Source organism: Malaya genurostris, chromosome 2 (assembly GCF_030247185.1).
Source record: "Malaya genurostris strain Urasoe2022 chromosome 2, Malgen_1.1, whole genome shotgun sequence".
NCBI classification, from domain to species: domain Eukaryota; kingdom Metazoa; phylum Arthropoda; class Insecta; order Diptera; family Culicidae; genus Malaya; species Malaya genurostris.
The window spans coordinates 338,135,965-338,155,557 of NC_080571.1; the positions used below are offsets into that span (position 1 = coordinate 338,135,965).

A 19,593-nucleotide genomic window follows, 5' to 3' on the forward strand; every position below is an offset into this window, starting at 1 on the left:
TTCTCTCTGAGTGTCTATTAGTATTTGATTGCAGTGATTCTTTAAAAGTTTATTAATAAACGGACAAATCACATGTTAAAGTGGAAAACTTCTATGCAGATAATTGATTATGATTAACACCATTTTATTAGTGAAAACAGATAGAGCAGATATAAACTTTCTATGCAAAATAATGCATATTTTCTATGAAAATATCTGGCATCTCTGTGCACAGCCGATGAAACACACACATTTAACAGTGTTATGGTGACGTATAGCGGAAAGAAACCAGTGCTGCTAGATTTGCCACAATGGTTATTTGACTAGTGTTTAACACGCTCTATTTGGTAATATTAGAATTCGAAACAGTTTTATTTATATATAAATATCAATGATATAATTAAACTAATGTCACGGATACCAAAAAATACTTGTTGATGATAATTTAAAGAAGAAAAATTTTTATTTAACATTATGAGAAAACTTGGCAACCTTGCGGTACGAAATGAGATGAAAACAAAGCGCAATCAAGTGAATTAAGTGCAAATTTTCATCTCATATTTTTCATTGCTTTTATTGCTTATCAGGTAATTTCAGAAGTCTTTAATCGTTGAATAAACAAGTGGAAAGTGAACATCACTAACTATAAAGTCATCCAACATTGAATAGTGGTGTAATTATGTGAAATATTGATCATGTTTTGAGACGAATCGATTAGTAAATATTCAGAAACATGATGAATTGTAAAACTTCAGACGAAAGTGGATCCTAAATCAAAAAGTGAGTTTTTTTTAAATGAAAAAAGCGATCGTTGATGGTTTTTTAACTATTCTTTTTCAATTGGAAAGTGTGCAAATCCTAGAATAAATGTTTTAAAACGTTCCACAGTTTTGTTCAGGTACGTTTAAAGATATAATTAATGTTCAAAGTTATGAAGTGAAGGCATGAGATGGAAATAGGAGCTGAGATGAAATGGACAGCCCTTACCCTATCTAAATTTCAGCAAGTTCGTTCCAGCGAAATCATCTTTTAATATTCGAAAAATTAATCTACTCAAACTAATTCGTTCTTCTTTTTTACTTTTGCATTCTATTGGACAAATGCCTAGTTGGTCATGTAAGCATTGAAATAAGCTTCAATACAGTCTGTTCGGTAAGAAAATTGGTGGGCTCGCTGGGCGTCTCCCTGTGGATTCGTGTTCCCTTACAATGCCGTCACTTTCACGTGCATACGACATAAAATATGCAGTGGATGAAAAGGATTACAAAACAATTTAAGTTAGTAATGAGATATAAACCGATGGAAAACGATAGCATTGTTGACGAGTCGCTACTTGAAAAAAAAATGACAGCAAGGGACACGGACGAAGTGCGCTCAGCACCACCTACCGTTCGAATGAGTTCGCCGAGAACAGCGCGTATGTGTAACAAAAACACTGAAATCATCTTTCATGCTTCATTCCTAAAAAACTCAGAATTCAGAAAAAATTTTTGTTCGCTAGATTCATTTAAAACATCATTAGAAACGTCTAAATCAGGTATTATCTTAATACACTTGTTTTGGAAATATCAACTTTAGGGAAAAACAATCTGATGTCTAAGATTTTGCAAATACATGAAAGTCCCAGAGAGTCGACTTAGCAAAATTATTTTAAAAGCATAAAAAGAGTTCTGCGTGTAATTGTCGCCCCATTTTTTTGGAAATGGCTGAACCGATTTTCACAAACTCATATGCAAGTGACAGATCCCATTTAAAGTATCTGAATTTCATTTGAATCCGACTTCCAGCTCCGAAGATATAGGGTAAATGGTTTGAAAATGTCAGTTTCGTAGGCAACCATGTGCTGAATAGCGATTTCCTTAAAATTGGAAAATAAACTATTCTGATTTACAGATCTCGATAGTCGATGACCAAGTAAACTAATTTCAATTATGTCGGCGCAAAGGAACTTCAATTTAATTTACGCGAGCCACGTAAATTGAATGAAAATTTCGTTATTTCGATTTCGCGCGTAGATAAGGATAAATTTCATTTGATTTAAGTATAACTAACATATACCTTATGATAAAAAAAGAACCGGAATTTTCGTTTTAAAATTCTCACGCTTGTCCAATCGGTAAACTTTTATTCTCTCAACGTTGGCAACACTTTTATACACATTCTGTCAAATTTTGACGCATATCGTACGATTAGTTTTTGTCTGGCGTCTATACAAAGAAGTTGAAAAATTTTCGTGTGGCGATTTCTATAATGGATGAAAATTTATAACAACGTGCGTGCATCAAATTTTGTGTTGCAAATGTATTTAAGTGTTCCGAAACGTTGAAAATGTTAGAAAAGGCCTTTGGTGAATCGTGTCTAGGAAAAAACACAGGCATACGAGTGGTATAAACGCTTCAAAGGTGGTCGTACAAGCTTGGATCATGATGAGATTCCTGGCCGCCCAACAACATCAACATTTGAGACCATAGAGACCATAAAAGAGAATTCGCTGCGTGAACTAAAGGCCATACCTTCGGCGGCCTATAAAACTTGTATGGAAAATTGGATCAAGCATTGGCATGCATTGCCGCAGGAGGAGAGTACTTTGAAGGCGATAATAAAGAAATTTATTAAAAATTGAAATGTTGCGTTTTTTAATAAAATTCAGGTTCTTTTTTTATCATAAGGTAAAATCGAACTACGTTCATACACAAAAGTATGTAGGATAATCTGTATATGATCTGAAACCCTGTGAATCCATATGTGATGTTCCATGGTCCAAGAATTACTTGGAAGATTGTTCTTAGGATTTACACTGTGTGGAACAAGAGCTACAACTGCTTATATCTACTATTCTGTTTTCTGTTCAAAGTTTTGGAGCTACATACTGCTTACTTGTTGTCTACTTTAATCTGTTCTACAAATGTTATAAATTTATATTTCTCCATTTATTTGACCTTACCTCGGTAGGATCATGCGTAACTCTCAATTTAATTCTTAAGAACAACAGTTTCGTTACACGGCTTGGCAATTGAATTAAAAAAGTCAATTAAATTTCAATCGTTTATTTCAACATCTTACTAGAACTATATAACTTAAATTGAACCATCATCTGTAACCGCTTCAAATCCTTATTATTATTATTATTGGTAAGACTACTTAAACGGCAGAAGTAGCAAAGCGAATTCCCGTCCATCACAAATTAACCTACTTTGACTTTTTATCGCCATCATAAATAGTTAACCTTGGGCATTTGCTTCGTAGCCATCTTGGATCGGCTAGGTTGGCATCCATTTCGGCCGACAGTTTCTCGTATTCATTAAACATAGCAGTCCGGGTCCGCTCAATCAATTCATCTAGATTATCCTTATTCACCCCTTTGGTAGGAATCGGTTCCAACACGTTGATAATTACGTGACCCGGTTTGAAAATATACTTCTTCGACTCGATGAAGTACATATGGGAGAACACCACCGGAATGATGGGAACACCGGCCTGTATGGCCGTGTGGAAACCACCCTTCTTGAAGGGTAACATACCCCGTTCCGGATATCTGGTTCCCTCCGGGTAGAGATACATTTTGTAACCTTTCTCGATCATGTCGCGCTTACAGCCGTCCAATGTTTTCATGGCCGATACACGGTTCTGACGATTGATGAAGGTTATTCCGGCCAGCCAAACCGATGGACCGAAAGGAAGAATGTAAACCATTTCCTTCTTGGCGATCGAAATAACATTTCGCAGGGTGCTCCAGAGTGTCATAAGACCTGAAAAAAATTAAGAAACGAAATTACTAGAGCTGTTTTGAAAGTAAATATTCCAGTGTATCTAACGTAGTACTATCTACAAGTAAAGGATGTATTCGATAAAAATGGGACACCAAAAATCTACTATACCGTATCAGTAAAATTAATCAATCAAATAATCTGTCAAGTTTCATAGTTATTCATACCGAGGATCTACACGCTCTTTGAACATAACTCATGATTTGAGTTGCGATTACTCAAATTCATAAACTGGAACAATAATTCAAAATTTGAGTATGGATTTGAGTAAAATAAACTCGTTGCCATAAGTTCTCTCGCATTTATTCATATATTAGAGTAAGCGTTGAGTTTTTAAACATTTAAGTGAAAAAAATACTTCTTGCAGTTCAGTGCGTTTTCATTCTCGGAATATTCTTATCGAAATAAAGAATGCAAGAATACGTCGTTTTCCCTTGCCGTTTCTAGATCCGGTTTTAAAAACATGAATCAACGTCAATCATTGATGTTTTGTGATTTCAATTATGCTTACTGAAAAGCGCAACATAAGGATATCAAAACAATTCAATTTTTACTCCAATTGATAGTAGAAAGAACCGTCAAAATATGTCAATTTAAAATATAGCTAAAAAGTTCAAATTGTCTGTCAGTGATAGTTTAAGTGAAGACGGAACTTCGCAAACTTCCCAAAACCATTGAAATAGGGATGAATTTGAAGAAAATTGGTGAATAAACAAGATGAACACTGATAAAATCGGTTGTAAAAAAAATTGGCGGAGAGAAGAAAAGGTGAGAAACGAAATTTCAATCCGATAATTGGTTTAATTTTGGTGAGTAACAAATACTTCAGTTTTGAAAAGCACCTGGAAACGGAAATGGAAAACAATTCTTAACTTCTTAAATATTGCTATGACGTGAATGAGAAAGCACCAAACAACACAGCACGGATGAAGTATTTTTGATGTAGGACTACGTTTTGTTTTCTATGCAAATAAGGATACAAATTAAAAATATGGAAAAATTAAACCAATCTTTTGCGCAAACTAATGGCAACTTGTAATGCCTATGCATTGAAATCTTTACACAACTTTTGTTGGAAGAAATACCTTCCAGCCAAGCAGCAGTTGCAACGCACGTTGACAAAATACGTTGCATAATTTGTACCTCTCAGGTGCATTTTAACTAAAAACCAAACCTTATCTTGTGCGGTTGCGATTGAACCTAATCAAACATTCTAAGGCTCGACAGTAGCTGAATTCGTTTGACTGTTATCGCTGCTATCGATAAGAGCCTCTGAATGGATTTAGATGAATTACCCTTGAAGTTATTTATTTCATACGTTACCCAAAATATCCATTGACGACTGATGATTGGCCATCACTACTGCTCCTTTGGCTTGCTTCAAAATTTCAGCATTTCGCAATTCCCAAGTTATCGGTAGAAGTGATGACGCGTGCGAAACGATGGTTGAAATTATTCTAAAATTTCACCGGACATTAGAACAAAATCGGATCAAATTTGAACATATTTTTACCGAGCATTTGCTGGATTCCGTGGCCTTAGCAACGAAATCGGTACATAGAGTGTAGTAAAGGCCTGAGTCGCAAAATAAATCATTCCATATTTTGCGTAGTACTTGAATTTATTTCCATCTGCGCCTACTTTGGTAGCCACAATCAACAGGATCCAAATTCCGATTGCTACGAGCCATGCGTAAAGGTAGTATCGCACGATTAATCCTGCAATTCACAAAATCAGTTTAGGAGCACCCGTTTATTGATTGACCTAACGTACCGGCAAACTGACAAACTGTGCAATCAGTCATTCTGGCCTAGACAGCTCAGTGTTCAAAGTTCAAAACAAAAGTAATAAACTGTTTCGGTTCTATCTTGGCAAACGTCTAATACGGACTGTCAGGCCACTTTTCGAAACTTCTAAGACATACCCGAATTGTCGTTCATTTGGCAATAATAACAATAGACGATAATCAGTTCATTCCGCCAAATTTGTGATAACCGAGCGTATGGCGGTGGCGGCATCGATGATGTCGACGCCGGCAATGATAACGCGACGATGATGATGATGCTTGCCCGCACTCCGCCATCGTTCGTCGTGGTTAATGATTCTTACATGAAACAACATTGTTGACAGTCAATTTTGGCTAGAATACTTAAATCGCATCGGAATGATAACTTTCTTTCGCATCTTTTGAGGAAACGAAACGCTCATCCAAGCAACCGAGGTTCGAACTATTCAAAATGAAATTAAATAAAGGTCTTCACGCGAGAGATAAGTTCTGACATTACTAACGAGTAATTAAATTTTCAAGCTAAATTCTAAACTTTGAATTAATTTCAAAATTCAGGTAAACCAGAATCCAGGTTCTGAGTTCAATTTCAAAATTAAGTTTCAAAATTATGTTCCAGAGTATAATCCGAATAAGTTTCGCCAGTTCTGTTTAATACATTGGTTTAAAGATGAATATGATGAAAATAGGTGCAATCGTATCGAACTTTTGCGTCACTTCTACAGAAGTATTATTCATTCCCACCCAAACATTGTTTTTAGCATTGATTGTAGGCCTAGTAATAAGCCAAATAATATGCTTGCTCGACGACTGACAGAAAATGGTCAACACAGGCGTCATGAGTTTTCCAACGTTTATACTGAAAAATTTCAGAAAATTTGAATTTTTAATTACTTTAGGTATCTCATACTACTGAAAATTGTATCATAAATTGCTGATCACATTTTCGATGGTATGACGAAAAAATATGTTACTGCGTTAAGTACAAGAAGAGTACTGTTTTGAGCCAAATTTAGAAGCATTGTTCCTTATTTAGCATCATTGTGAATAAAAAGTTGATTGGTTCTATAATTGAAAACTAGTCTAAATTTAACTTTATGTACCAATAGGGTAACGGCTCCCTATTTCATCTGAGCTCCTATTTCCATCTCTTCCCTTCACCTCATTACTTTGAACATGAATAATATTTTAAAACCTACCTGAACCAAACTGTGAAATGTTTTAAAATAATTATAAAAGCTATTGTCACACTTTCCTATTGAAATAAATGGTTTTAAGTTCTTCGGTTATCGTTTTTTTCATTTCAAATAACCTCACTTTTCAATTTAGGACACATTTTCGTCTCAAGATTTACAGTTCGTCATGTTTCTGATTATCTACTAATCGATTCGTCTCAAAACATGATCACTTTTTCGCACAATTACACTACCATTGAATGCTGGATGACTTCATAATTAGTAATGTTCACTTGCTACTTGTTTAATTAACGATTTAATACTTCAAAAACTACCCGACAAACAATAAAAGTCTTTAAAAATATGAGATGAAAGTTTTTCACTTAGTTCACTTGATTGCGCTTTGTTTTCATCTCATTTGGTTTCGCAAAGTTGCCAAGTTATCTCATAATGTTACAAAACAAAAATTGTTTTTCTTCTTCAAAATCTCATCAAAAAGTTTTTTTTTTGGTATCCGTGACATTAGTTTAATTATATTATTGATATTAATATTTCAATTAAACTGTTTTGGCTTCGAATATTACCAGGAAGAGCATATTAAATACTAATGAAATAACCATTGTGGCAAATCTAGTAGCACTGGTTTCATTCCGCTATACGTTAACATAACGCTGTGAAGTGTGTGTGTTTCATCGGCTGTGCACAGAGATGCCAGATATTTTCATAGAAAATATGTATTACGTTGCATAGAAACTCTACATCTGGTCTATCTGTTTCCACTAATAAAATGATGTTAAATCTGTTTTCACTAATAAAATCTGTTAACATCATTTTATTAGTGAAAACAGTTAGACCAGATATAGACTTTCTATGCAACGTAATACATATTCTATGAAAGTATCTGGCTTCAAATAGTTCAAATTGGTTCCAAATTTTAATATAAATGTTTGTCAGTGTTCATAATCAATTATCTACATGAAAGATTTTCACTTTAACATGTGATTTGTCCGTTGATTAATGAACTTTTAAAGAATCACTGCAATCAAATACTAATAGATACTCAGAGAGAAAAGTCTAATTTTTTACTTTTTTCTTTATATGAACCTGTACAAATCTGTATTAAATTTGGGAAATCTTTACAAAATCGGTACTTTGATTTAAACCAGTATGCGAACGCAAAAATCTATACAATACATATAAATCTGTATAAATGGCATCTCTGGCTCTACACTTGGTTATAAGAGGGGCTAATGAATAAATAGTAACAATCACAGTTTTGTTTTTATTTAAAGTTCATCAAATTAACTTTTCAGTCAAATTTAAAATTTAAAGCGAGGGGTAACGGAAACGAGTTAAAAATTTTTAAACGTTGAAATGATTTCAAACTGGTTCTAAAAATGTCGTATATTGTCTCATAGTTGGCATTAGGCCGTTTTTAAGAAGAATTCTGACATTTTGAACCTGAGAGTGTAATAGTGGAATATTTCGTTTTGATTGCTGTCGCCATTGCTAATTTATAGGATGAATAAAGGATCAACGATAGGATGGATAAAAATCCATTGAGATGAAATTAGGAGCAGAGTAGTAAACATTTCATAAGAGTTTTTTTTTTGCTGTTTTATGAACATTATTTTAATTTCCAAGGAATGTGAATCAAATCTCAATGTGGAGCAAGGCGAATGAAGCAGTAATATGAAATAGTGATAGTGATTTTAGTGGCTTAATCGAGGTTTGAAGGCGACGTCCTTACAAATGAGATGAAATAGGGAGCCCTTACCCTATTTGTCGGTAGTGCAGAAGTGATATTATCAACGGAAACCAACGGCTCTTCATTTACTTCGGAATTATGTATTGGTAGCATATATACATATGTGAAATGTGAAACCACTATAATGCCACTGAAGTGACAAAGTAACATTCTTATTTCTGAACAAACCATAGCAAGAATCAAGTGCATTGACAGTTCCAGGTGATACTAGCGAGCTACGAAATCAGACAGCCAGGGTTAAAATCCAATCAAAGTAAAAGTTTTATTCAGACTGGAGCGATAAAAACATGTAATGTAGAAACAATGCGCCATAAACAGTATTTTAGAGTATAGATACGTCCTTATGAAAAACATTACTGTAGATATTGTAGAGTATAGATACGTGCTTATGAAAAAGATTACTAGATATGTCAAATACAAAAGAGGAAGGGGTAAGTTCCGGTTGGATAGCAAAAAACGTTTTAAATGCGATCAGTTAAAAAGAGTGACGAAATCACGGCATCGAACGGAATTAAATAAACTGCTGGTTACGAAGTAAATGATCGAGTAATCTATTTTTGGTCCGAAAGTGTCGCGAAGTTTGACTCTACAAGTATTAATATTGATATGCATGTATTTTCTTTGAATAATTAATATCTTTTTCAATATTTGAATTTTGTTTTGTAAAACATTATTTCAGTACTCTTATTGCTTCATGACATTTATAATCTACAGTTGAAATTGTTTCCATAGAAAAAGTTATGAGACCTGTCAATGGCATTTAATCAATTTGTTTACGAGAATTTTTCAAGCTGCAATAGTGTTGGGTTGAAATGCGTCACGATTACTTGGCACATTTTGCAAGCTCAACGAACTGAGTCGAATTGTATATGGCCTTGGTTGAAAATCTAGCTTTCATGCTGCTTGCATAATCTTTTTTAGCCATGAAATATACCGACTATTCACGTCCATTTGAACAAGGTAATCGAAAATTTATGTTTTAACCACAGCAATTAGCTGAATCGCACATTTTTGCATCAAAAATTAGAAAATTATATTGAAAGTTAATCTCGAAGTTACACACTCAGAAAATTTTATAGATTTCAGTAATTTTTGCACAGAAATTTCATGTAGAGCTTTGGGTGATTTTCCCGGTAAAAATTTGTTTCCCGAATAAGTTTGTAAACCAAAAATAGTAAAGCTGTCAATAATATATATCGTTTATTTGTATCGTTTAATGCAGTCAAGATTGCTGAACTTTTTAGGAGAGGCAAACGTTTCTCCTGTGGTTCCTTTATTCCTGCTTAATAATCGATAAAAGCAATTGTTTATCAGACTAGGACAAGACCACTGCCTTCTTTCTACAGAAAAATATTTCTCTTCTTATGGGCGACCAACGTTATGTTTCACAGCTAGAAGCGTACGTGTGCAAGGATGTATCTGTCAAAATACAAGGGAAATTCAATTTCCACTAGTAAAATAATTTATAACTTATTTACAACGTAATTTGTTCAAGCGAAAAGTTAATTTTAGTGCGAGAAATATCATTTTCCACCCCTGTTATTTTTGCAGCACCCGAGATTCTGTTTTAAACTATGAAAATTTTTAGTTCCAATTTTAGCAGGTGAGAAAATGTTATGTTGATCATTTTCAAATGATTTTATTCGACGCGTGCATCATGAAATGACACTTGAAGGACCGTACCGCCTTTTGATTTATTTCTCTAGCGTTCGAAATAACATCCGCCGAACCGAAACAAATTCCGGATCTCGATATTTTTCTTTCTATCTATAAAATCAAAAATGATTTCACGAAAAAAAAGAAAACAATTTTCTTACATTTTCAAATGAACAGTTCTTGCATCAGATCCCAAAATTCTACAATATAATTGCAATTATATGAATTCCCCGTAAGAGCCCGTGTGAACTTCAATCGTCGTCCTAAGAATGGTTCAAATAATGAAACTTAGATGGCACGTCAAGTAAAATTACTTTTGCGTTATACTCCGAAAATTTTCATATCGACAGCAGTAATTTGCAACGATTTTTTCGTTTATTCCATCGTACAAGTAATAATAGTAATACTCAGCAATAAAAGTAAACTAGAAGTAGTAGAAGAAAATTGATTTCAAAGTGATTACTACTACTTTTTTTAGTGTGGACTACGATTAAACATGGAAAATCTTCAGAAATGTGTGAAATTGGATAAGGTTAGGTTTATTAGGACCAAATTTTTTTTAAACAGAAACCAGTGTAATGTTAATTTCTCGAGTACTAGAATGTTTAGCAATCGAGTACTATTTATTTTGGATGCTGTATTTGTTATTTCCGAGCATTTGAAAAATGGTATTGAACCAAGAGTAATGCTCATTTCTAAATAAACGGTAGTTTTCGCACAATAAATTATGATCAACATTACCACCTCAGAGTGAAAACTATTTCTTCCTCTTCTACTAAGATTTTTTAAATGAATTTGGCCATTTTTATAAGAAATCGTTAAAAAGGTGAAGTATTTAAAAACTTTCCTACCGAGTGGAAAGCTCTTGCTGAATGTATCATATCTAAACAAGCAGCGCCTACATTTGATTGCAGCGTCATTGTGCCAATATTTATGTTTGAATCGACTTTTTTATCATTTTGATGGGGAACACACTTTTTTTTTTCGCTGAATCTCGACAAAATAATTGCCGAGACTTGCACAGCCGAGTACTCGGTAATCATCTCGTCAAAAGATAAAATGGCGGAGTCTCGTCAACCTCAAGTTTGATAAACGTCACTTATTACAGAAATTGCCAGCAAAAAGTTTACTGTACATTCAGCAAAACTTTTACTGTATGTTCAAGTGGAATTTATGAGTTACCGAGATTCCTGCTATTGAAAGTGAACAAAAGAAATCGGTTCTATTTTTTCGGAATTATAAATATTCGATGGCAATGTCAAGGTTTCGTTTTATTCTCGTATGAACGTAAACAAAATACAAAAGATGCAAAAAAATATTAGGAAGAGTAATGAATTTATTACCGGTAGTACTCAATACCTCTACTTTGAAACAAACAGTGTTAAAAAAATAAAAATAGTTCATCTGTTGGGTTGCATTTCACGCAAAACAGAGTAGAAGTCATGCAAAAAACAGTAAATTCAGAACATATGCTATCCAATTGAACAATCCAATCAGCGTGATCACCACGAGATAGTGTTATGGTGATTGTTTCGACATATCCCATGTATTTAGAGAAATTTTGACGAATTTTTCAATTTACTTGAGTTTGAAAGAATGTAGATGCAAAACCTTACAAATATGGGTAAGAAAAACGATTATTCACGTGTTGTCATCAAACATATGATTTCAAATTGTCCTATACTCTTGACAACCTTGGATGAAATTTGAAATTTTCAATTCACATACAGATTTGATTTAGATGATAAAACATGAGTAAATAGACTAGTCATAAAACTTTTGATCATAATTTATCAATTAATCTCAAAATCCAACCCAAAAAACAAAGAATATCTCAGATATGAAAACAGTACCCAACCTCACTTCTTCGAATTTGGTATTTCATGTTACGATTTCTCCGTAAATATCAATCAAACATACCACGGAAAGTTACTGAATCATTAATGATCAATTTTTTTATCAAATTTTCACACTTTTTTGTATGTTAGTATTCGATTCATAAGAAAAAAATTAGAGGGTTGTATTCAAGATACGACCGAGCACAATAACATTAAAAATGAAACGTTTCTAGGGTCTTCATAATTAATACAAAAATAAAGATGATAATGATGATGACACACTAGACTAAAAATATATTCAATTGACTAATTACAAACTTGCTCTAGTTTAAGCGCTGAGATTGTTAGCGAATGATAAAATTGACAATTAGAATCTTTCTTGATTATTGATTCTATTCAATTTTGATCCCTTTCCACAAATTTTACACTGTTAAGTTTTTGAATAACGTCCTTTAACTAGAAGTCAATTATGATGAACTCAAAGTTACCCGAAAGCTCAATTTTAGATACAAACAACCTAAACATTTAAACCTGAACAAATAAAACTTTTATTTTATGATAATAATTTTCGAGAAACGTACAAACTTATTAATTTTATAAACAGTTAATTGATCCAAGAAAAGATTTTATTTATTTTAACGAAAGATGTTGTACCCGTAAACTCAGTAATAGTGTAATTTTATTAATCCTTCTTCAAAATCGTCAATAATCTTCGGAAAATGTCGGTAAATAATATGGCAACAATACGAGGAAGGAAGCATGTGAAACAGTCCGCATAAAATATTTAGTTACTTACATTGATTTTCGCTTTGGCATATTAGGAATATACGGAATGGATACGCAACAAAATTCCGAAATTTTGTTAATATTGTAACTTGATGTTATTAACATATGAATGAACATTGTCATAGTTACAACGCGTGGTGAGACAACAACTTGTTCAGTCACATATAATGAAGAAGAAGTATCTATGATTATCATCATAACACAACTTTATACTGAATCCATTTTCGCGCCACCGTTTTGTTCGTATGGGAATGGAGATTTAAGTATGCAAACCGATCCGTTGACAAATTAAAAGATTTTCAAGCTTACAATATTGAAGCTTTGGAATCATTTAAATTAGGATAATCCATTAACAAATCATCGAGGTATGCAATTGAAATGTTCAAATAACGTCATCTCATAAGTTTAAGTTAAATGTTTCTGAATCGATTGGTTGTTGAATTATATAAATCCATCAACAAATGACTAAGTTATAAGCGTTTAAAATTATGACAGAAAAATGTTACGCGATTAGTTTTGCATGTTTTAAATTGACACCCAGCCTCGGGAAGCGAAGTGTAAGGCATTTTTAATGGCAAAATCGACCAAAAATTTGCTGAATACAAGGGATATTTCAAAAGAATCGGTAACCACGCTAATTCGGTTCTTCAATACTGGATGATATATAAGATACTCAAGCGAAAACGGTGTTGCGCTGATAGCAGGAAATTTCACCAACACATAATGCAAAAGCGACAATCCAGCAAGTGAACGCATATACAATCCAGTCATCAGCTCACTGGACGAGCTACTTGTTTCATTCACAGTCAAACATCAACTAGGCAAAGAAATATTGTGCAGCCTATATTTATAGATTTCTCTTCATACTACGCATAACGTTGCGGTGTTTTTTATGCATGACGCAAAGCCTCCTATGCCGAACAAGAAGTTGACGTCATTTTGCACAGCGGGGATTGGTGGATGAAAACATAGGTCGATTCTAACCATTTTTTCAATAGTATGCTATTGAAATACTGAAACGACGTCGTCATACATGTTTAAGTTAAAAGTTTCCGAATCGATTGGTTGTTAAATTATAACAATCCATCAACAAATGACCGAGTTATTAACGTTCAAAATTATGACACAAAAAGGTTACGCGACTATTTTTGAAACTTTTAATTGACACCCGGCCCCATATAGTGAAGAGTAAGGCATTTTTAATGCCAAAAAATAAAAACCCTGCATTTTGTTCGAATCTTCAAGCAAAATCTGAAAATTATCACCATCGCTTAGTTCAAAGTTCGCCACTCGGGCAGCGCAGCGATCGCAAAAGAGTTGGTTGGATTCTTCAAAAAGGATTTCGATATTTCTCCAGACCAGGGAGCAATCACCTTCATCAAATTCGTCTGATATTACTACCAGTCGTGGCGTCTCGTAATTCGGCATCCCGTAATAACTTCTTGGCAGTAAAAGCAGCCTATGGAAGACGATTTCTATAAATAACAATTTGTAGTTATTGTACTCACTGAAAAGATAGTAGATTCTCACATCTTCCTTCTGGACTACTTTCAAAATATGCTCCATTTTTTGAGTGGCCATCGGAAAACTTCTGCAAAATATTGCATCAGAAAGTAACTGCTTCCTTCCAAGCAAAAATGTAAAGCGTAAATGACAGTTGCCTTGCCGGAATTCGACAAAAGCTAACTTATATTTTCACTGATGAGTTCAGCAAAAAGTTATACGAAATTTCGGAAAAAGATGCACTTTGCCAAAAAAACAGTAAATATTTTGAACGAATTTCGGAGATCATAATATTGATTACATTTTACTTTACCGAGCTCGAGAATTGGTTTTAAGTGTGAACTATTGGCATATTGTCGAAAAACTGAAATGCAGAGGCACTGCTTGTTTAGAGATGATACTTTCAGCAAGAGCTGTCAAATCGGTAGGAAAATTTCTAATTACTCTACCTTTTCAACGATTTTTTACGAAAACGGGAAAATTCATTTGAAAAATCATAGTAGAAGTTGAAAAAAAAGTTTTTACTCTGAGGTGGTAATGTTGATCTTAGTTCATTGTGCGAATTCTACCGTTTATTGAGAATAGAGCATTATACTTGGTTTGATACCATTTTTCAAATGCCTGGAAATAACAAATAAAGTATCCAAAATAAGTAGTACTCGATCGCTAAACATTCTAGTACTCGAGAAATCAACATTACACTGGTTTCTGTTTAAAAAAGTGTTGATCCGAAAAAAAAACCTAACCTTACCCAATTTCACACATTCCTGAAAATTTTCCATTTTTAATCGTAGTTTACACTAAAAAAAAATAGTAGTAATCACTTTGAAATCGATTTTCTTCTACTCCGAGTGTACTTTTATTGCTGATATCTATTTGTACTCTTGAATAAACGATAAAAATGTTCCAAATCACTACTGCTGATATGAAAATTTCCGAAAGAATCCTCCTGTTCTTGATTCAATTTTTCATTGGCAGGTGTCGCTACCGGTAAATCAGCTTTGCGACAATGTGCCAATTCGTTTTGTTGTTTTAAATAATCGGGATATTCCTGCGTGAAGTTTATGTTGTTCATGTTCTCTATCTGATAATTATTATTTTATAATCTGAATATATTAGATCCTCAAAATCATGAAATAACTTACTAAACCGAACCAAAACTCTTTTTAAACCCTGAACATTTAAAAAAAAATATTTCTTCTGGTAAAATAACGAATTGATTCCATGCATATTCTCCGTGTATTTTATTGAGAATCCAGCTCTTCTAAAATATCGTTTACAGTAGAATCCATCTACCAGTGTTGAACTATCGTTTATCGTTTTTCCGTCTACCAAACATTCTCCATCTTCGGAGTTCTCTGACTGAACGCTTTGATGGGATATCTTTGAAAACAATCGATTTTTATTTACTAAACAAATTTGTACCAAAACCTGATTTCAGTACATTTAATTTCATTGCGATAGTAATTTCGCGGTTTGATTACTTTGTGCGTCAGATAAAGTCACTGGTTTGCGGTACTGTGTTTTCTGTATTCCCGTTCGTGTTGAAACTTCAATCTGTCGCAGTGGCAAACCACAAATACTCGACCCGTTAGACTTTCCGCTAACGATTTCCATTGCGTATGTCGTGTTTTTTCAACATCGTTGATCGGAATAGAACGGTTTCCAGGTCAGGACAACTTTGCCGATGGAACTGATCGCGCTGCATAATGGCCTAACTGCTACCGTTCTGGATCTGGACTTTTGTCGGCTTTGTCTTGGCCGTGATGGAACCGAACTGATCAGTGTGTTCAATGAAAGTATCAACGAAGCCGGCAAAGAACCGCTTAATGTTAAAATTTTTCGATTCTTCGAAGTACAGGTAGGACGTGGTTTGTTTTGTTGATTGCGTTGATAAAAAGAGTCTTTGCAGATTAATGAGAATGACATTCTTCCAACTCGTATTTGTCAGCTTTGTCTGCTTCAAACAGAAAGTTGTTCCGATTTTCGAGATAATTGTATACGAAACGAGAAGAAACTGCAAGAGTTGATTGCCGTGCATGATCCTGATGAAGTCGAAACAAAGGTAGAACTTCAGCCAGAAGTGACGAATTTGAAGCGGGAAGAAGTTGTACTGGAGTACGATGGAGAGATCGAGGAGGAGGAGGAAGACGCCGCAGAAACGATTGTTGTCGATCCGACAAAGGATTACGAAAGCTCGAACCAAAGTTTGCAAGAGTTCACCGACGAAGATGAAAATACAGACGTTCCGCCGGTAGAAGATACGGCTGACGAAAGTGTCAAGGTGGCCAACATGAACGATTCGTCGGAAGATCTGTTGGAGGACAGCAAACTTAAGAAACTGGTTCACATGTGCAAGTACTGTGATGTGGCATTTGCCATGTCTAACGCTTGTTACGTTCACGAAACGCAGGATCATGATTTACTGGCACCGTACGCTTGCCAATTTTGCGAGTTCAAAACAATTAACCGAGGTATACTTATAACACACATCCGAGACGTGCATGGAATCGATCGACCGTACATTTGCATCCAGTGCAACAAGGGATTCCATCGAAGATCTGATCTGAAAAAGCACACATTCGTGCACAGTGGCGTTCGTCCGTTTGCCTGTCACGAATGTGGGAAAAGCTTCTCGAGAAACACTAATCTGACGAAACACTTGAGAATTCATTCGGGGTTTAGGCCGCATATATGCAATACTTGTCCAAGGTATACATTTTTTGATTATCTAAAAAATATTTCACCACACGGAAGATTTCCAATTTTAGGTCGTTTGCCAACAAGGCAGATCTGGTGCGGCATCAGAATATCCACATGTCCCTGGGGAAACAATTCTCGTGCAGCAAGTGCAATAACACGTACGCTCGTAAGGACAAGCTTCTCAGTCACGAGCGCATTTGCTATGCCAAGCAGCTGCAGCAACAGCAACAGCAACAAATCGCCCAGATCATGGCGACGGCTATTCCGATTGGAACCACCTCGATGACACAGGCCGAGTTCGACGCGGAAAACATGGTGATCGCTTTGGATCCTTACCAAGAAATCGACCACACCCAAACCGAAGACGATCCGGGCATTCCGAATGCCGCTCCGATTTCGGCAATCTCCACTTTCTCCAACATCACTCTCCCACTGAACCAGCCAAACACTTCGCCGTTGCAGGCGAAATTTTTCTCCTGTCAGAAGTGTCCGAAGAAGTTTCTTTCGAAAAATACCCTCCACACGCATCAGCTCATCCACTCGGATGTGCGGAATTATCGATGTCAGACGTGCGATAAAAAGTTCATTCGAAAACGGGAACTCGACCGCCATCTGACTGCCGTCCACAGCAATCACAAACCGTTCGAGTGCAAACAGTGCGCTAAGCGATTCTCACGTAAGGATAAATTGCTGCGCCACGAACGGGTCCACCGGGACGATAAGTTCTTCTCCTGCAACGCTTGTGATGCCAAGTTTCTGCGGAAAGAAGCTCTGACCATCCATTCGAAAATTCATTGCACCGCAGCGGCCGCCATCCGCACGGACAATCCCTCGTCGGAGGTGATTATCATGATCGATCAGGACCAGCAGGATCAACTGCTGATGGATCATATGTTGTCCTATTCAGCCGAGGATGTGGCGTTTAGTTCAGTGGAACCGTCCGCTCTGATGTAAGCGAGAGAAGTGCTGATTTATTTTTCCTACCCCAAGGAATTCCGTACTGTGTTTTTGTGTGATGATAAGAGTATCGCTGGTCCGGTTACCGGTTTAGGTTCGGTTGAGTGACTGAGTTATGAGCACCGGGACGAATTGATGCAGATTAGTCAGTTGTTTGGCTGTGACTGACTGTGGGTTGCGGATATTTTGTCACGGAAACTTTACTATCTATTTTAGCTGTAAGTTTTCAATATAAGGATGTATTTATTAAACCTAAGTAAATTTGGTCTCAAATATCTCTCGTTTGGATGTCGTCTCTAATAAATGGAGATATTCTAAACTTCGTTCGTTTTTTAATTCAGAGAAATTCCATCTGTCGTTCTGAGCAGAAATTTTATTTCGCAGACAGGCAAAAACGAATTCATCAAGCACTTCGACGTCATCACCGTCTTTTAACATTCATAAAGACCAAATCAGATAAAGTTTTTCGTACAGTACAAGAGAAAAACTATTTTGGTAGGATTTAGCACCATATCACTATTTATTTTATTAAAGGAATGCTGAAATTCGGTGTTCTTTGTTCCAAAGTAGATAAATCCTCCGAACTGGTCCAACAAAATTTATCGGCGCAAGACGAAAAAGGAACTCTAAAAGATCAAGAAGAATGTGAAAGATGCAAATGAAATGCTTAGGAAGTATTAATTTTATTCAATAAGTCCTGATGCATTTTGAACAGGGTGTAAAATTATTAGTCAATAGAGTATACAAGCCATATAAAATTACAACTAGAATCCCAAGCTATGATTCGGAATAAAATCTCGTATTTCCATCTGAAATGTTCAGAATAGGAATAAGTCCACGAAAATCTGAATAGAATATTTGAAACATCGTATCTGAACATTTGATTACCAACTTAAGGAATTTTTCCATCATGTTTCAGGGCTCTACTTACAATCTAAGAAAACCAGCCATTGATGAAAAACGTAAAAGTAGTTTTCTCTACTATTGCTAGATCTTCGTGGAAAAAAAATAATTTCAATTAGAAAAATGAACTGATATTTTTCTTTTGAATTCCCACTCAGCACAACTGCTTTGAGTTTTGGTACAATGGCTGTTTTCCTAAGATTGTGAATTGTTACTTAAGGGGGGGGGTAGGGTCTAAATGATGAAAAAAATCATCATTTTTAAGAATTATTTTCAGAACTATCGTTCAACAAAATAAATTCAAATGTTGTGTATAATAAAAAGCATCATTCGAACATTTTGTAATTTTTCCATGGAGAAATAAGAAGAGGTATTTTTGAGGACGCTTCTTAAAAATCATGATTTGCGATGTCCACTGTATCTCAGCGCAGACTAATCAGAAGTGAACAAATGAACGCAACATGGTTAGAGTAGAAGTTTTTTTTAGACCCCAACGTTTCTGTTTGATTTTTTTTAATTTTTAAAATTTTTGGTGGCGGTTCAAAATGAAAACTACGATTTTTCACAAAAAAAAAATCCACCATTTTGTAGCTGGTAAACCTTCCCAAAGTAACAAACAGCGAAAAGGAAAACGTTGGGGTCTGGTTTTTTATATGTAGAAAGTGTGTGCAAAATTTGAAAAAAATTGGTGCAGTAGTTTTTGAATGACGATGGACACGGACTTTCAAAACCTGCTTTCGAGGAAAACGCGTTCAAAGGTTTTTGTCTATAA

At 35.0% G+C, this 19,593-nt stretch overlaps 2 protein-coding genes across 2 annotated transcripts; one reads left to right on the forward strand and one right to left on the reverse strand.

Annotated features, from left to right (window-relative positions):
* Nucleotides 1-3,043: 3,043 nt before the first annotated feature.
* LOC131427928 (1-acyl-sn-glycerol-3-phosphate acyltransferase beta-like) lies at nt 3,044-5,655 on the reverse strand. The gene is made up of 4 exons (XM_058591518.1): nt 5,520-5,655; nt 5,260-5,464; nt 5,070-5,203; nt 3,044-3,728 (listed from the first exon to the last, which is right to left on the reverse strand). Exons 1-4 carry the CDS (start codon nt 5,548-5,550, stop codon nt 3,169-3,171), a joined length of 930 nt encoding a protein of 309 aa, XP_058447501.1. The 5' UTR covers nt 5,551-5,655; the 3' UTR covers nt 3,044-3,168.
* A 9,967-nt stretch (nt 5,656-15,622) lies between these two features.
* Nucleotides 15,623-18,237, forward strand: LOC131431736 (gastrula zinc finger protein XlCGF57.1-like). Its single transcript, XM_058597601.1, has 3 exons — nt 15,623-16,119; nt 16,171-16,970; nt 17,030-18,237. Exons 1-3 carry the CDS (start codon nt 15,946-15,948, stop codon nt 17,913-17,915), a joined length of 1,860 nt encoding a protein of 619 aa, XP_058453584.1. The 5' UTR covers nt 15,623-15,945; the 3' UTR covers nt 17,916-18,237.
* The last annotated feature ends 1,356 nt before the right edge of the window (nt 18,238-19,593 follow it).